This window comes from Anomalospiza imberbis, chromosome 28 (assembly GCF_031753505.1).
Source record: "Anomalospiza imberbis isolate Cuckoo-Finch-1a 21T00152 chromosome 28, ASM3175350v1, whole genome shotgun sequence".
NCBI classification, from domain to species: Eukaryota; Metazoa; Chordata; class Aves; order Passeriformes; family Viduidae; genus Anomalospiza; species Anomalospiza imberbis.
Window position 1 is genome coordinate 5,203,560 of NC_089708.1, and position 15,632 is coordinate 5,219,191.

The following is a 15,632-nucleotide window of genomic DNA, read 5'->3' on the forward strand; positions in this document are numbered from 1 at the left end:
CCAGTGCCCAATGCCACTTCCCAGTCCCAGCTCCCAGTGCCCAGTCCCAGCTCCCAGCGCCCAATGCCACTTCCCAGTCCCAGCTCCCAGTGCCCGCCCCCGCTCCTCCCCGCGATCCCCCCGCCCCGTGCCCTCTGTTCCCGTTCCTGCCGCCGTTCCCGGCTCCGCGGGGCAGAGACTGGGGCTCTCGCTGCACCATGTGGCTGCAGGCGCTGTTCTTCCTCGCCCCCCTTCTCCTCCTCCTCCTCGTCCTCCTCGTCCTCCTCTCCCTCATGCTCCCGCGGCTCTGGGGTAGCCGCAACCCCTTCGCCACCGACAGCCGCCGCCCGCCCGCCCCGCTGGTCACCGACAAGGCTGTGCGCAGGACCGTCGTTAAGACAGGTACGGGACCCCCGGGGCCACCAACCCCCCGGCGGGCTTAGGGCACACCAGCCCAGGGTGCCACGGCCCCAGGGCAGCATCACCGCAGGGTGGATCATCCCCCGGGACAGCACCGCCCCGGGCTGTCACTACCGCCCCGGGCCGGCGTCCCCCCAGGGTGGCACCACCCCGGGCTGCCCCTAGGGTGGCACCACCCCGGGCTGCCCCCCGGGGTGGCATTGTCCCCCCCAGCGTCCCCCCCGCAGTTTCGGGGGCTCCCCCGTTCAGTGGGGTGCCCCCCCCGGTGACGCCCCCCTTTCCCCGCAGTGTTCTCGGCGGAGAAGGTGCCCCCGGAGCTCGATGCCATCGTGGTGGGCAGCGGCATCGGTGGCCTGGCGGCCGCGGCGCTGCTGGCCAAGGCCGGCTGGCGGGTGCTGGTGCTGGAGCAGCACGGGAAGCTGGGGGGCTGCTGCCACACCTTCACCGAGAAGGGCTTTGAGTTTGACACCGGTACGAGTCGGGGCCCCAGATTCCCCCTGGAGCCGAGGGAGGGGCGTGGGGTACCCTCAGGGTGGGAGTCGCGGCCGTCCGAGCGCTCCCCTGCGCGCACCTCGTGCCACACAAACCGTTTTCCTGCTCTTCACCCCAAAACCCTGCGGGTGTAGGATACCAACCCCCCCAAATTCCCCATATCCAGCCCCTGTGTAATTCCCAGCGTGGGGATGTCGCCTCAGGACACGTCTTGCTGGTACACTTCTTGTGCCAAGACAAAGTCCGGCTCTGCGCGTCCCTGAATCTCCAGGAATGATTATTTACAGCAAACATGGATAGCAAAGTGTAACAAAACTCCGAAATTACCAGCTAAAAACACTCTGGTCATTGCCATTCACTCCAGCTGGGAGGCGGGTGTATCCCAGATTTTCCCTTTCCCTTCCACGCAGAGCTGATGGGGTGGGGATGGATAAATAAGAGGGGGGTTTGTGCATCCTGGGGTGGGAAAATGCAAATAAGGGAAAAAAGTGAAAATAAAAGAAAAAAGAGGAAAATAAAGGAAAAAAAATGTCTGTTTTAGGGATCCACTATGTGGGGCAGATGCAGGAGGGCTCCCTGATGCGGTTCCTGGTGGACCAGCTGACGGATGGGCAGCTGGAGTGGGCCCCGCTCCCGGCCACCTACGATGCCGTGGTTTTGGGGGACCCCCAGGGCGCTGGCAAGACCTTCCACATCCATTCTGGGAAGAGGGAATATTTCCAGAGGCTGAAGGAGCATTTCCCTGGGGAGGCGGCGGCCATCGATGAGTTCCAGCGGTTGGTGAAGGTGGGATAGCACCAGGGGAGTTTGGATCTGGGGAGGGTCACACAACGAGGGGAGCCCCCCTGGCGCCTGGATGCTGGGCACCCCCAGGGAATACCGGCATCAACCCAAAAGCGTTGGGAAACACATGCAAAATCACCCCTTTCTGCCTCAAAAATGCAGCATCACCGATGTCTGGGGGGAGATTTCTTTAAAGAAGTTCTTTTAGGAGGTGGGGCAGAGTTCTTTAAAGAAGTTTTTCTGAAGAACCATTTTTTTGGGGGGGGATTTTTTTTGGGGAAGTTTTTTGGGAGGACCTTTCTGGAGGAGTTTCAGGAGGTTTTTGAGGGAGCCAGTACTCCCCTTGCCCACGGCTCCCCAGGCTGCCTAGCAGTGAATTTAAGGGGGAAAAAATGCTTTGGAGCATCCCTGGGGCGTGTCTGAGCCCCCGGCTCTCCCCACAGAGCGCCGGCCGCGGGGTTGTGCTGCTGGGGATCCTGAAGATGCTCCCGAGGTTCCTGGCCGGGCTCCTGATCCGCTCCAGGCTGCTCCCGTGCCTCTGCTCCTTCTGCCACCTGGCCTCACGCAGCCTCAAGGAGGTGGTGGATGGTCTCACCCCCAACCCTGAGCTCCGGGCCGTCCTCAGCTACATCTTCCCCACCTATGGTAGGTGACCAGGAGGCCCTGGGATGACGTTAAACCCTTTAGAAACAGGAAAAAGGTAAGAACCCCCTTTTTTGCATGCTTTTGGAAGGTTTGCAGGAATGTTCGTTGCAAGGATGCTTCGCCAGCATCCTTGTCCCCACGTCACTGGGCAGGTGACGTGTCCCCGTTGCTCATCTCCATCTCTTTCCCTCTGTGCTCTTCATCTTCCCCATGGGGTGACATCATTCCTGTACAAGGGAATGTTCCAGAGCTCCCCGTTCCCTCCACCGCCTCGCCTGGGCTTTGCTCACAGCCCCCCATGCCTTAGTCAGGTTGGTGACCACGGGCTTTGCCATGGGGACACCCACACCTGATGTCCTCCCTCCTCCTCCAGGTTCCGCACCTTCCTCTCAGTGTCACATCCAGGGTGCTCCTCGTCCTAGAATATTTAGGATAAGCTCCAAACTCATGATTTGCCCAAACCCACCTCGGCTGCCCCTTTTCCCAGGTGTGCTCCCCTCCAAGGCCAGCTTCTCCATGCACAGCATCCTGGTGAACCACTTCCTCCACGGCGCCTGGTACCCCAAGGGTGGGGCGGGGGAAATCGTCTTCCACACCATCCCCGTGATCCGCAAGGCTGGAGGCAACGTGTTTGGAAAGGCGCCGGTGCAGAGGATCCTGCTGGACGCCCAGGGCAGAGCCTGCGGTGAGCACCTGCGGCAGGGCAAGGGGCTGCTCCCAGAGCGGGGTTCCTTTCACCAGCACCTCATTCTTCCCCCTCTGGATTTCCCCTCCCAGGTGTGAGCGTCAAAAAAGGCCAAGATTTGGTGGATATCTTTGCTCCCGTGATCATTTCGGACGCCGGGATCTTCAACACCTACGAGAGGCTGCTGCCGGCGGAGGCGCGGGCTGTGCCGGGTGCGGCGTCAGCGCCGGGCTCCGGCGGGGTTCCGGCGTTAATCCCGTCCTGAGCCCCCGCGGAAAGCCGATTTGCCAATTAACACTGGCAACCTCCCTGTCGCTCCTGTGCCACAGCCCTCAAAACCAGCCCCGGGGGGTTTCTTCACGGGGAGGGGGGTTTTATTCAGGTTAAATTAATTGGCCCAAATTGGCTGCAGTTTGCAAAGTCCTGGTTTGGTGTGAGGATTCCCTAAAATGCACAGTGTAGGGCCCTGAAATTCGTGGGAGTTGGTGGAATGTCTGCTTAAAGTTGGATTGCCAGAAAACCTTCTGGAAGGGGCAAGGATGGGGGGAAGGGGACAGAGGTGCTTGGGAAGGGGCACAGTCAGGTGGAAGGGTCACAGGTGGGTGGAAGGGGGATGGTTTGTGTGCGTGGGAAGGGTCAGGGTTTGGTGGGAAAGGACCAGGGTTGGAGAAACCACTTTTTTTAGCCGAGGATCCTAGAAAAGCCTGATTTCCCCCAGAACAGACTAATTCCCCCTTTCCCCTCCACGCTGCAGAGATCCAGTCCCAGCTCCGCATGGTGACCCACGGTGAGGCCGGTTTCACCGTCTTCGTCGGCCTCAGCGGCTCGGGGGAAGAGCTGGGGCTGGAGCCCACCAACTACTTCATGTTCCCAGGGAACGACCTGGATGGAATGTAGGTTTGGCTTCACCTTGGATGTGCTTCGCTGAGCGCAAGGAGATGAATTCCTGGGCGGTGACTCAGAAAATGGGGGTTTGGCCCTGAGGAGATTTCAGGGGGAGGGGTGCCCTGAACCCCAGCTCAGCCCTTCCCTCTCGCGCAGGATGAAGCGCTACCTGGCCTCGTCCAGAGAAGAAGCTGCCAACAACATCCCTTTGCTCTTTGTCACCTCGCCATCAGCCAAGGACCCCACCTGGGAAATGAGGCACCCAGGTGAGGCTGACACCACAAATGCTTGTGGGGGCTTCAAAACTCTTGCTGGGGTTTGGTGATCCCGAACAAGGAGTTTCTACTCAGCTATCCATGGTCAAAGCTGCTGAGCACGGGGCTCGTGGAACGCACTCTTTGGGATACCTGGATTAAGAACACAGAATCCCAAAGATCTGGGGACATCTCCCGGGTTTGGGGCAGCGACAGGGTGGGATGAGGGTGGGCACAGGGACAAGCACCCCAGCCTTGTCCTCCTGCAGGTAAATCCACGCTGGCCATCGTCACCTTCGCCAGGTACGAGTGGTTTGAGGAGTGGAAGGACAAGCAGGTCCACAAGCGGGGGGATGACTATGAGGACCTGAAGAAGACTTTTGTGGATGCCATCATGCAGACTGTCTCCAAGCTCTACCCTCGCATTGAGGGCCGGGTGAGGAAACATGGGGTTCAGGGTTCCTAAACTTGGGGTTCAGGGGTCCTCCAGCTCCTCTCTGGGTCCCCTCTACCTACCCAATGACCATGGAGTCATGGAATGTTTTGGGTTGGAAAAGACCTTAAAGCTCATGAGCAGGGACACCTTCCACTAGACCAGGTTGCTCCAATCCCCATCCAACTTGGGCAGACCTGCATGACCTCTGGCGGATGATCCTCCAGAACCGTCCTGGGACAAAACCTGGCCAGAACCACCACCCCCGGGTCTGCCAGGAAACGCGTCCCGGACCGTACCCTCACACCCAGGTTCCTGCAGTGGCCCCCCCGTGCTGCTGCCCCTGCAGACCACCCTGTCCCTGTCCCCCCGCAGATCGAGTACCTCTCGGGTGGGACGCCCCTCACCAACCAGCACTACATCGCCAGTCCCCACGGGGAGTTCTACGGCGCCGACCACGGCATCCCCCGCCTGCAGGCCGAGGCCATTGCCACCATGCGGGCAGACACGGCTGTGCCCAACCTCTACCTGACAGGTGCCAGGGCCACCGGCGTCCTCAGATGAGGACAGCTCCGGGGGAGCGGGATGCGGGCGGAGAAAACCTTCAATCCTGAAATGGAATAAAGGGAAGAGCCGCCGCGGGGCAATGGGATAACACCTGGAAAAGCAGAGTTCCGTGGTCCCAGGGGAGGAGGGAAGGGCTGTGCTCCTCCAGCTCTGGGAGGTTGTCTCCTTGCCCAGTGCACGGTGGGGCAGGATGAGGAGTTCCTGCTGGAGACAAGGGAAGGTCAGACAGGGAGGGGGCTGTGGGTTCAGACCCCAGGGATGCTGTGGTGATGCCCAAACCACCACTGATGGTTGGCTGGGATGGAGTGGGGAGTGACGGCTGCTCACAGGGGGACCTCATCTGCTGCTCCCTCCTTTCAGGGCAGGATTTGTGCCTGGGGGGTTTCATGGGAGCCCTGCAAGGAGCCATTATCTGCGCCAGCACCATCCTCAAGCGCAACCTCTACGCGGATGTGGCATGGCTGAAAAAGCGCTTGCAGGCCACCAACTCCAAGAAGAGAGACTAAAGCCTGCCATCCCACCACCAGGGACCCCTGCTCCCCAGCACATCACCTCGCTCTCAGCTGTCACACACCTGTAGCAGGCCCGTCTCTATGCCAAGTGGAGGGATTTCATCCAGGACGATCCCGTTCCCATTCCCAGACAGATTGTGTTGGACCTCACCCCAACCATAAAAATGCATCCCCTTCCACCATCGTGTCCAGTGCTGGTCCCTGGCCATGAAGGGATTTCCCAAGAGCTGTTGTGGCCAGGAGAGAAGTCACGATAATCCCAAAACAGGTGGCACCAGCAGCTCCCACTGTACCAGCAGCTCCCGTGGCTGCTTGATCCCATCAGGATCACTGACCCCAGCCAAAGCCCACCTCCACCTGCAGCCCCAGAGCTGTCTGAGAGCAGCAGGCTGTCCAGTGCTTCCAGAGTCATTCCTGGGAGCAGGACTCCAGCCTCCCAGTATTCCCAGAGTTTGGGTGCTGCTCTCCCCCGTTGCCCCAGGGCATCCATGGCACAAGCTCACACTCCTTTAGCAGCAACAAAGTCCTTCTGTCTGCTGGTAAAAGCTTGGGAACAGGATGAAAGTCCTCTCCAGATGGGAAGGGAAGCATGTGAGACTGGAAGTAATAAAATAGTGATCATGACTCTGGGATTTGTGCCTCATGATGGGTCAGTGGGGCTGGGGGTTGTGAGGGAGAAAAGAAGGGGAAGGGAAAGCAGAATGGAACGTGGAACGGGAAGGGGAAGGGAGCTGTGGCTCAAAGCCCATGAAACTGACACAGATATTCCAGGTTTGGTCACTGGAGAAGTGCCCAGTGCTCACCAAAATCCCCTGGAACATCTCTGTCCAGGTAAAGCAGCTGCTGGATGAGAACGTCCCACTTTTTGCTAGGTTTGGGCAGAATTGGACTGGCACAGCATGAGGTTTTTAACTGCTGCCAGTTAAATCTGGTTTAATTGTGGGTTTTGGCCCCTCCTTGATTGCTTCCTCACTCCCTAGCTTCCCACCACAGCCCTCCATCCCAGTTATTTTATGCTCCATGCCTCTTTTTTGGTGCTCTCCCTACAGGTGTCTCTCCTTCAGGGTACAGCCTCGGTCATCCCCAGTGTCCCCATCTCTCCCAGTGGTTTGTACCCCTTGGAGTGCTGGGGCTGAAACCACACTGTGTGCCATGACACAGGACATCACTGGCAGCAAACCTTCCTCCCAGACACCAGCTGGATGCCGATGAGTTCATACCAGTTGGCCTGAACCCCCCCCACGGTGACATTTGGGGACAGCAACCCCCGGGCAGGGCTGGGAGAAGCCCAGCTGTGAGCTGCTGCTGGAGCAGGAGGAAAACAAAGCCCAGAGCCAGTTGCTGAGCAGGGAGCAGTGTGACCGTGCTGGAAAGGAGCCCTGGGAAGAGGCTTGAAGGCTGATCGGGCAAAGAGGATTAGATCACTGAGCAAAGAGATAATTCAGTGATGGGATGGAATTTGCAGAGAAGGTGAGCTCTGCCAGGAGAGATCACCCAGAGTCAGCCCCTTGAGGAACCCAGGGGCACAGCAGTGAGCGGGGGAGGCTGCTCTGGGCACCTCCAGCCCAGGTGAGACCCCACCTGCAGAGCTCCCCCAGCTCTGGCTCCAGCACCAGAGGGACGTGGAGCTTCTGGAGCGAGCCCAGAGGAGGCCATGGAGCCAGGCTGGGAAAAATGGGGGTGCTCACCTGGAGAAGAGAAGGTTCCAGGGAGACCTAAGAGCCCCTTCTACTGCCTAAAGGGGCTCCAGGAGAGCTGGAGAGGGACTGGGGACAGGACACAGGGACACAGCTTCCCACTGCTGGAGGGCAGGCATGGATGGGATATTGGGAAGGAATATCCCTGTGAGGGTGGGCAGGCCCTGGCACAGGTGCCCAGAGCAGCTGGGGCTGCCCCTGGATCCCTGGCAGTGCCCAAGGCCAGGCTGGACACTGGGGCTGGGAGCACCTGGGACAGTGGGAGGTGTCCCTGCCATGGCAGGAGTGGCATTGGGTGGTCTGTAAGGTCTCTCCCAAGCCATGTCCAAAGAGGACAAAGCAGGGCCAGCAGCCAATGTTCCTGTCCTTCCTCTCACCCTGCAGGCTGTGCATCCTTTCTCAGCCCTGCAGACCCACGCTCCTGCAGGCTCCTGGAGGGTGGGGACGAGGCCCTGCCTCACTCCCAGCCTGCTGCAGACATCTGCTCTCCTCAGGACAGAGGGGTCCTGAGGGGCAAAACCCGAGGGGCGACCAGCAGCAGCTTGTTCCCTGCCACACACGGAGAGCAAGGGACGAGGTACAGGAAAACCAACTATAAACTCATCTGGGAAGGTGAGGGGCTCAACCTGGAGGCACCAGAGCTGTTGGGGGGAGGTTTTAACAAGCCAGGTCCTCTTCCCAGGGACCCTCTGCAGAGCAGAAGCATCTGATTTAGGCCCAGAACAGTGCAGTGACACCCAACCTTCCCCCACAACAGCTCCAAGGAGACCCAAACCTGCCTCTCCTCCTGCTTTTCTCACCCCAAGAGCTCCAACCTTGCAAATGCCATCTCAGTCATTTTGGTGGTTTGTTAATCCAAACCAACAGTCCCAGGCCACGGAATTTGTCATGCAGAGGCAAAGCTGATGTGTTTGCTTGGCTGGTGCCCTGCCCATAAGGAAAATACCTGCTGTGAGATCACCTCAGGTTCACCTGTTTGCTCAGGAGGCCGTGCAAGACTCAAAGCTTTCAACAGAAGAAGATGAGATAAAATAAACCCAGGGCGGTTAACGGGGTTTGCAGGCTGGGCTCACTGGGCTGCAGAGTGGAGGTCAGGGAGTGAATGTAGCAGCACGTCATAGAGCCATGGAATCATCTGGGTTGGAAAAGCCCCGAGACCACCAAGTCCAACCGCCAAGGCCACCACTGACCCGTGTCCCCAGGTGCCACGTCCACACAGCTGCTAAATCCCCCCAGGGATGGGGTCTCCACCCCTGCTCAGGGCCTGGACTGCTGTTTCCAAAGAGGAATCTTCCCAAAATCCAACCTGACCCTCTCCTGGCACAGCTCGAGGCCGTTTCCTCTCATCCTGTCCCCTGTCAGCAGAGACCAACCCCCATGTGCTGCACTCTCCAGTGCAGGAGCAGGAGGGTTGAAGGGCACAGCCCCAGCCTCGTGCCCAGTTTCGCCCAGTTTCTCATGCATGAAACCTCCTCCACCCTCAGGGCCTCTCTGCTAAACCGCCTCTATCAGAATGCCTCAATCCTGCCCCGATAAGCAGAGCCCAACCCAGCTGGCAAAGCATTTCTGATTTTATTTGATGTTATTTCCACTCATGGACTTCGACTCCTGGGCAGTCACCCCCACATGACCTCAGGGGCACTCCCCAGCCCTGGGGTGCCCCCGCTGCTTCCTGCACCAGGGACAGGACCCGAGGGGCTGTTCCTGCCCCACCACACCCGCCCTGCCTACCCCAGTGTTCTGGGGCTTTCCCAGCCCTCCCAGATCAGGGTGAGAGCAGGCAAGGGGTTCAGCGAGCTCTCTGAGCACAGTGCAGTGCGTTTTTTGGGAAGTCACCCTAAGGACACAGAGCAGAGCAGTGCTTTGAGCCCCTCGCAGCAAGGCTTGGAACTGGGGAATCTGTAAGGTCTCTCCCAACCCCACATCCCCACGGGAATCTTCCTTTGAGCCCCCATTTTCAGCCTTTTTTCCTCCTGCAAGCTGTCAGTAGCCCCATCCCCAGTGGCCTGCCCTGGTCCCAGCCGGGCCCATTGGCCACTGCCGGGCCGGAGGAGAGAGTGGAAGGCAGGATTTTCTCCTGAGAGGGAAAGGAGGCGGGGGAAAGGAGGGACTTTCTTCCATTCCCGGCAGGGAACACTCCCCAGAGCTCCCTCAGCATCCACTGGGGATCGGGCACCTTCTCCCCGTTCACCAGCAGCCACACCACTCTGCCCCAGTCTCCCAGGCTGCTGCTGCTCCTGCGAGCTGGGACATCCTGGGACTGCCCTCTGGGGCTCTCTGCAGGAGAAAGAAGAAATCCAAGAAGAGAGCTCAGGACTAAGCTCTGTCCAGAGCACTTTAATCTCCTCCTGGGCCCTGACCTCACAGCATCCAGTGCCAGCCCCCGGAGCTGGGCTGATACTGGGCCCTGGAAAGCAGACTGGAAACTTCAAATCCGCTCTGGCCTGGGTCTGTCTGGGCTCCTTCCGCCTGCACACGGAGCTCTGAGCACAGTCAGCTCCACAAAACCAGGGGTTTTTATCAAAAAGTGGTTTTGCATAAAGAGGAGCCACTCTGCGCCTTTGGTGCCAGGTGTCCACCAAAACCATGCAAAGAACGTGAAGAAGACAAAACCAAGAGAGAAGTGAAAACTCAACCTTTTGGGGCTTTTTTAATCCGTTTACTGATTTCACCACACAGAAAATAATAAAAAGAAAACAGTACAAAGAACTGTAAAAAATTCTGATCCTTCCAAGCAAGGTGCATTTCACTGCAGCAGAAAACAAATCACGTGCTGGTTCAAGCCCAAAAAGTAGGAATATTTGGCAAAAAAACCCTCTGTACCAACAGACGTCATCCATGGAAAACACATGTGTCCAAAGGGAAAAGGTTCTTGATCCCTTTGGGACACGTTGCATAAACACCATAAAACTCAACAAACTGGGAGCAATCCCCAGAGGTCTGAGGCAGCTCAGACTGTTGGCAGAACACACCAGCCTCGGGAAGTGCTGGTGGGGAGAATCTGGGGGAAAACCTCACAGTTCAGCCTGGTGTGAGATCTGCCTCTCCCCAGACCCGAGAGGTGTGTCCTCATTACCCTAAGGAATGCTTGGCTCAGCCTGGGATCATCGAGGTGTTTGAGGTCCAAAACATTCCCTCCCCTGCTGGCAGCAGGGTGGGATCCCCACAGCCCGGAGCAAGACAGGGCTTGAAACAGCTCCCAGGATAGAAAAGTAAGTAGATGGTGAAAAAATAAAAAGCCTTTCTAAATCATTATTCTGAAAAAAAAAAAAATAAAAACAAACCACAAACCAGGACAAAGCAAGCAAAGAGCACTCACACTCCAAAAAGCGCACACACTCCAAAAATCCCGACCGGAGCAGCCCAGGAGCACACGGAATTCCCCTCACTGGAACAGGGTTTGTCTCCCTGCTGTGTCCAAAAGGGCAGTGTCCCCCTCCCCAACCCTGCCCTAAAGCAGCCCCCCAGCCTGGCTGATCCCACAGGGAGCAGGGTGGTTTGGTGCAGGAGGTTCCCACCCTTTTTCCCCCAGAGTTACATTCCCAGCCCTATTTCCCTTTCCCCTCCCTCCACCCTCCTGTTCTCCAGAACAACTCCTGGAAGTCCTTTTAGCATCCTAGATGTTTCCTAGGGAAACTCTGAGAACTCTTTAAAGCCAAGAGGGATTCTCGTGCTTGCCAAGAGCCAGCAAAAAGGGAAAGGATGGCTTTAGGGTTTGGAGAAGGTCAAGCCCTCTCCCCCCTCCTGGAATGAACCGTCAGGAAACCAAAACCAGAGCTGCAGCTTTCACAGTGACCAGGAAACGGCTCTGCCCTTGTCCAAGGTGACCACAGGGCAACGAGCTGATTGTTCCCAAGCCTGGGGAGGCCAGAAAAAAGCCCCCCAGGAGGGAATTTAACCATCCTGGGACTCTTCCCGGGCTGTCAGTCGGCAAGTGCGGGACTGGCACAGGCCTGGCACCTGATGTGGCGCAGCTGGGTGCCCACGTGAGGAGCTCTGGGCTCCTCAAATCCATTTTTTTCTGGAAAAATCCAAAGCAGGAGCCAAGCAGGTACTCTGTGCCCTCTCCAGAAACACCCCAGCTTTTAGGAACCTCTGGGGAGTAGAACTGCAGGAATTGAAAACCACCTCACAGGTGTAACTGGGCACCAACCCCTTGATCTGACCAGTACAGTCCAACACAACTGGAGGGACTGGGAGCTTCCCTCATCCCAAACTCCTCAGGGATTTACATTCCTTCCTTCCTACACCTGACAAGGGGAGGAAGTAATCTTGCCATCCGAATCCCTGACCCCGACAGGGCATGGAGCTCCCCCAGCCTGAGCCCCTCCTCCACAGCAGCACACCACAACCAACACCCCCAGTGCAAACTGGGAGGACTGGGAGGGAAAAGACCTGCGTGGAGCACGAAGGGCTTGAGCTACAAGAACTGCTTCAGCATGGCCAAAGGTGTGTGTGAGAAAGGGAATCTGGGTGTGAAACTGGAAAACTGATCAGGGAGAGAAAACCCAAACCCGAGTCTGTGCTGGGTCAGCTCCAAACAAGCACAAGAGAACTCACTTGCTCCCAACCTGAACATCCAAACCCAACAGATGGAGGAGGAGGGGCAGGAGGAGACCAAGGCAGCTTCGTTCCCAGGCAAGGGACAGTCCCATGGCTCATTGTGCAGCAGATAACCTTAATTCCCCCCCAAAAGGAGGGGTCAGTCCAGCAGATGGCAAATTCCATTGCATTGGGACACAGAAGTTCTGGGTCTGGCTCTTCCAGCAGCCAGACACCCAGGGGGAAAACAAGGCAGCTGGGAAAGGAGCAATTTAGGGAAGTGAGAGGTTTTATCAAGGTGCAGGTGCAAAACAAAAAGCGTTTCCCCTCCTTCCCGTGGGCTGAAATCCAGCTGTGGCAGCACTGCATCCCCATCATCATCTGAGGAGGAATCTAGATCTGGAAAGGCAAAAGGAAAGGTTGGAACCTCCTGAAAGCTCAGAATTACTCTGCTCTGTCCAGACGTGAGTGGGCTGAGAAGCTCCCAAAGCGAACACGAGCTCTTGCCTTTGTTTTCCTAACTTTCCTCTTCCTATGGCAGAAGACAGTTACATGCACATCTGCCCTGAATGGCAAGAGGAGGAACAAGGAGAGAAGAAAGGGATTTCTCCACAAATCCTACCCTTCTCCCACTAAAATGCTCTCTGACAAGTCATTTGGATCAGTGACAAAGTCATTCAGCACAGCGCTGGGTCAGCTCTGCCAGCACCTCTCAGTCTTACTTTCTCCATTTCCTGGCAAACCCCTGTTTCCACACCAAACTGTGCTTTCCCAAACTGCCTGAGCTGGGGCTTTGGGCCCTTTCTAATGCAAAGGGCCAATATTTTGTATTTCCAACACACACCAGGCACGTCAAGCCCCACTTTGGGCTGGGCCTCACCTTTTGGTCCAGTCTCTGATAATCACCAGATTTGGGCCGCCGACCGGTTTTTGATCTTTTTCCTTCCAGAGCAAAAGCAATGATCTTTGGAGAGAGAAAAATGGAGACAGAGTGAGTGGAACAGCAGCTCCCAACACGGGCTCACCTCGGGTTTTTCATTCACCTGCTCCCACAGCCCTTTTCCAGTGACCAAGCACTTCAAACATATAATGCCAGTACTCAACCACTGCTAAGATGGATAACGAGGTTTGCTCAACAAGCAGAAAACAGTAAGAATTTTTTTTTATTTTGTCCTCCCTCAAAACCAGCCTTATGTGAGGAAAAACAGCCCCAGTCTTGTGTTGCTGCTACAGAAAACTGCCAGTAGGAATCTGTCAGAGATAAGGTGGAGGGAACTCACACCTCTCAGGTGAAAATCAGCAGCAGAGCTGAGAACACCCAGCTCCCACCAGATCCAACCCTCCCGCTCCTCCCACTGCTGTGGGACAACATGCACACGGACCAAACTGGGAGTTACTGGTGAGAAGCCAGTCAGGACAAGGGGAAAGGGCTGAGCAGGTCCCACCCCAACCCCCAGGGCTGGAGCAGGGCCGCTCACCTTGCGTTTGTTGTGGTAGGCCACGTACAGGGCTGCCACAACGACAGCTGTGGTCACCAGGTAGGCAAAGAAGTGGCTGCTCTCCGAGCGGGCCCTGGGCAGGGAGGGAGCACCCTTCTCCCTGTCCTGACCCAAGGAGCTGTCACTGCCTTCCTCAGCCTTGGCCACCTCCTCCTCGCCGTTTCCGTCATTTTCCAAAAAGCCGTCGCCCTCCCCAGCGGAGGGAGCCGAGTGCGACACAGGGCTTTGCTCCTCCTGGGAGCTCTTTGGACTGTCCTGGCTGTGAGGCTGCTCGTCAGCAGCACTGCCCTGGCTCTCAGCCTGCGCCTGCTGCCCACCGCTGCTGCCCTGGCTGGTGGCCCCATTCGTGTGCCCCTGGCTGGCCTCGTTGCCAGCCCTGTTCCTGTCACTGCTGCCCTGGGCGTTGCCCTGGTCCTGCTTGGCGCTGCCATTTGTGCTCTCACTGTCTTTGTCATTGCTGCCCTTGTTCTCGCTGCCCTCCTTGGTGCTGCCCTCCTTGGTGCTGCCCTCCTTGGTGCTGCCCTCCTTGGCGCTGCCATTTGTGCTCTCACTCTCCTTGCCACTGCTGCCCTTGTTCTTGCTGTTTTGGTTGTTGCTGCCCTGGTTGGTGCCACTGGTGCTCTCACTGTCCTTGCCATCATTGCTCTTGTTCTTGCTGTCCTTGTTGGTGCTGTCCTGGGTGCTGCTGCCACCTGTGCTCTCGCCGTCCTTGCCACTGCCGCCCTTGGCACTGCTGCCCCCGTTCTCGGTGGCCCCTGGCTGCTTGCCATCCTGCCCGTTCTCGTTGACGCTGTTCTGCTCGTTGCTGTTGGTGTTCCGGCTGCCACCAGTGCTGGTGTCTTTACTGCCCTGGCCACCACTGCCACTGCTTGGGTTGCCCTTGTCTCCAGTGCTGCTGCCAGAGCTGTCCTGGCCATCGCTGCCTGTGTTGCCTGGGCTACCACTGCTGCTTTTCTGGTTTTTATCTCCTTGTCCCGCGCCTCCTGCACTGCTGCTTCCACCATTGCCATCCTGACCAGCCCCCGTGCTGCCGCCTTTCTCTGACTCCTTTTTCTTCTCCTCCTCGTCGTTGCTGCCGTTTCCAGTGACATTGTTGTCCTGCTGCTCTTTTGTCTTCTCATCCACGTTGGTCCCGCTGTTCGGGTCTGTTTTGGGGTCGCTGTTGTTGTTGTTTTCCCTGTCCTTCTGCTCGTTTCCGTTCCCTGGGGATGTGTTCCCGTGTTCCTGGCTGCCAGCCGCTCCGGCTCCCTCAGGCGGGGTGGAAGATCTCTCGGTCTCCGTTTGCGAGGTGTCTGCAGCGGCAAACGCGGGGAGCCCCGTCAGTCGGCACCGGGGGTGCTGGGGGGCACAGGGGGAACCCCGAGAGGGACGGCGGAACCCCTGCGGCAGAGGGGACACGCCGCAGGAGCCGGGGGGAACCTCGGGGGAGAGGGGAACGGGGGTTACCGAGGGCGTGCGGGGAACCCCGGGTGACCGAACGCGGCGGAACGCAGAGCAGGCCCCCAAACCAAGCGCGGTGCCTGACCCACCCCCGGCCCACGGGCTTCGCTGCCCCCTCCCGCCCCTGCCACAGACCCCGGCGCGGCGTACCGGCGGCGCAGAGCCCCAGCAGCAGCAGCAGCAGCAGCAGCAGCGGCAGCGCCCGCGGGGCCTCCATGGCGGGCGGGCCCTCAGCACCGGCTCGGCCGCCGCCGCCGCTTCCGGGCTCAGCTCTCGCGAGAGCGGGGCGGAGACGGGAGGCAGCGAGAACGGCGGCGAGGGGGCGGAGACTGAGCGGGATGGGGCGGGGTTTGAGCGTGTGGGCGGGGCATCTGCGCGCGGGGCGGGGCTTGTTAAGGGGCGGGGTTATGGGCGGGGCCGTACGGGTGGGGCGGGGCTTCTTCCGGCTGGGGGCGGGGCTTGGGGAGCCCCTTTGGGGGGCGCTTGGCGCCCCCTGGCGGGCGCAGCCCGGCCCCGTGCGGTCACAGCCGCTGCATTTTGGGGTGAAACCGCCGCATTTTGGGGTGAAACCCGCGGGTTTGGGCAAAACCGCCGCATTTTGGGGTGAAACCCGCGGGTTTGGGGCGAAACCGCCGCATTTTGGGGTGAAACCCGCGGGTTTGGGCAAAACCGCCGCATTTTGGGGTGAAACCCGCGGGTTTGGGGTGAAACCGCCGCATTTTGGGGTGAAACCCGCTGCGGGTTTGGGCAAAACCGCCGCATTTTGGGGTGAAACCGCCGCATTTTGGGGTGAAACCCG

The 15,632-nt window shown here is 58.5% G+C and overlaps 2 protein-coding genes across 2 annotated transcripts; one reads left to right on the forward strand and one right to left on the reverse strand.

Moving 5' to 3' along the window:
* Positions 1–182: 182 nt before the first annotated feature.
* On the forward strand, positions 183–6,279 carry RETSAT (retinol saturase). The gene is made up of 11 exons (XM_068174472.1): positions 183–381; positions 688–870; positions 1,433–1,677; positions 2,118–2,319; positions 2,807–3,004; positions 3,097–3,216; positions 3,759–3,897; positions 4,046–4,155; positions 4,413–4,579; positions 4,952–5,111; positions 5,504–6,279. The coding sequence occupies exons 1-11, from the start codon at positions 198–200 to the stop codon at positions 5,647–5,649; spliced, it is 1,854 nt and encodes a 617-aa protein (XP_068030573.1). The 5' UTR covers positions 183–197; the 3' UTR covers positions 5,650–6,279.
* Positions 6,280–9,972: 3,693 nt separating this feature from the next.
* Positions 9,973–15,065, reverse strand: TGOLN2 (trans-golgi network protein 2). Its single transcript, XM_068174497.1, has 4 exons — positions 14,984–15,065; positions 13,373–14,685; positions 12,775–12,858; positions 9,973–12,293 (listed from the first exon to the last, which is right to left on the reverse strand). The coding sequence occupies exons 1-4, from the start codon at positions 15,048–15,050 to the stop codon at positions 12,288–12,290; spliced, it is 1,470 nt and encodes a 489-aa protein (XP_068030598.1). The 5' UTR covers positions 15,051–15,065; the 3' UTR covers positions 9,973–12,287.
* Between the last annotated feature and the right edge of the window lie 567 nt (positions 15,066–15,632).

Excerpts from the sequence above, each read along its gene's own strand:
- RETSAT (XM_068174472.1), top strand. The coding sequence starts at position 198 with ATGTGGCTGCAGGCGCTGTTCTTCCTCGCCCCCCTTCTCCTCCTCCTC. Across the intron at positions 4,156-4,412 it reads CTGGGAAATGAGGCACCCAG|GTAAATCCACGCTGGCCATC; the intron begins GTGAGGCTGACA and ends GTCCTCCTGCAG. Across the intron at positions 4,580-4,951 it reads ACCCTCGCATTGAGGGCCGG|ATCGAGTACCTCTCGGGTGG; the intron begins GTGAGGAAACAT and ends GTCCCCCCGCAG.
- TGOLN2 (XM_068174497.1), bottom strand. The coding sequence starts at position 15,050 with ATGGAGGCCCCGCGGGCGCTGCCGCTGCTGCTGCTGCTGCTGCTGCTG. Across the intron at positions 14,686-14,983 it reads GCTGGGGCTCTGCGCCGCCG|ACACCTCGCAAACGGAGACC; the intron begins GTACGCCGCGCC and ends TTGCCGCTGCAG. Across the intron at positions 12,859-13,372 it reads CCTACCACAACAAACGCAAG|ATCATTGCTTTTGCTCTGGA; the intron begins GTGAGCGGCCCT and ends CTCTCTCCAAAG.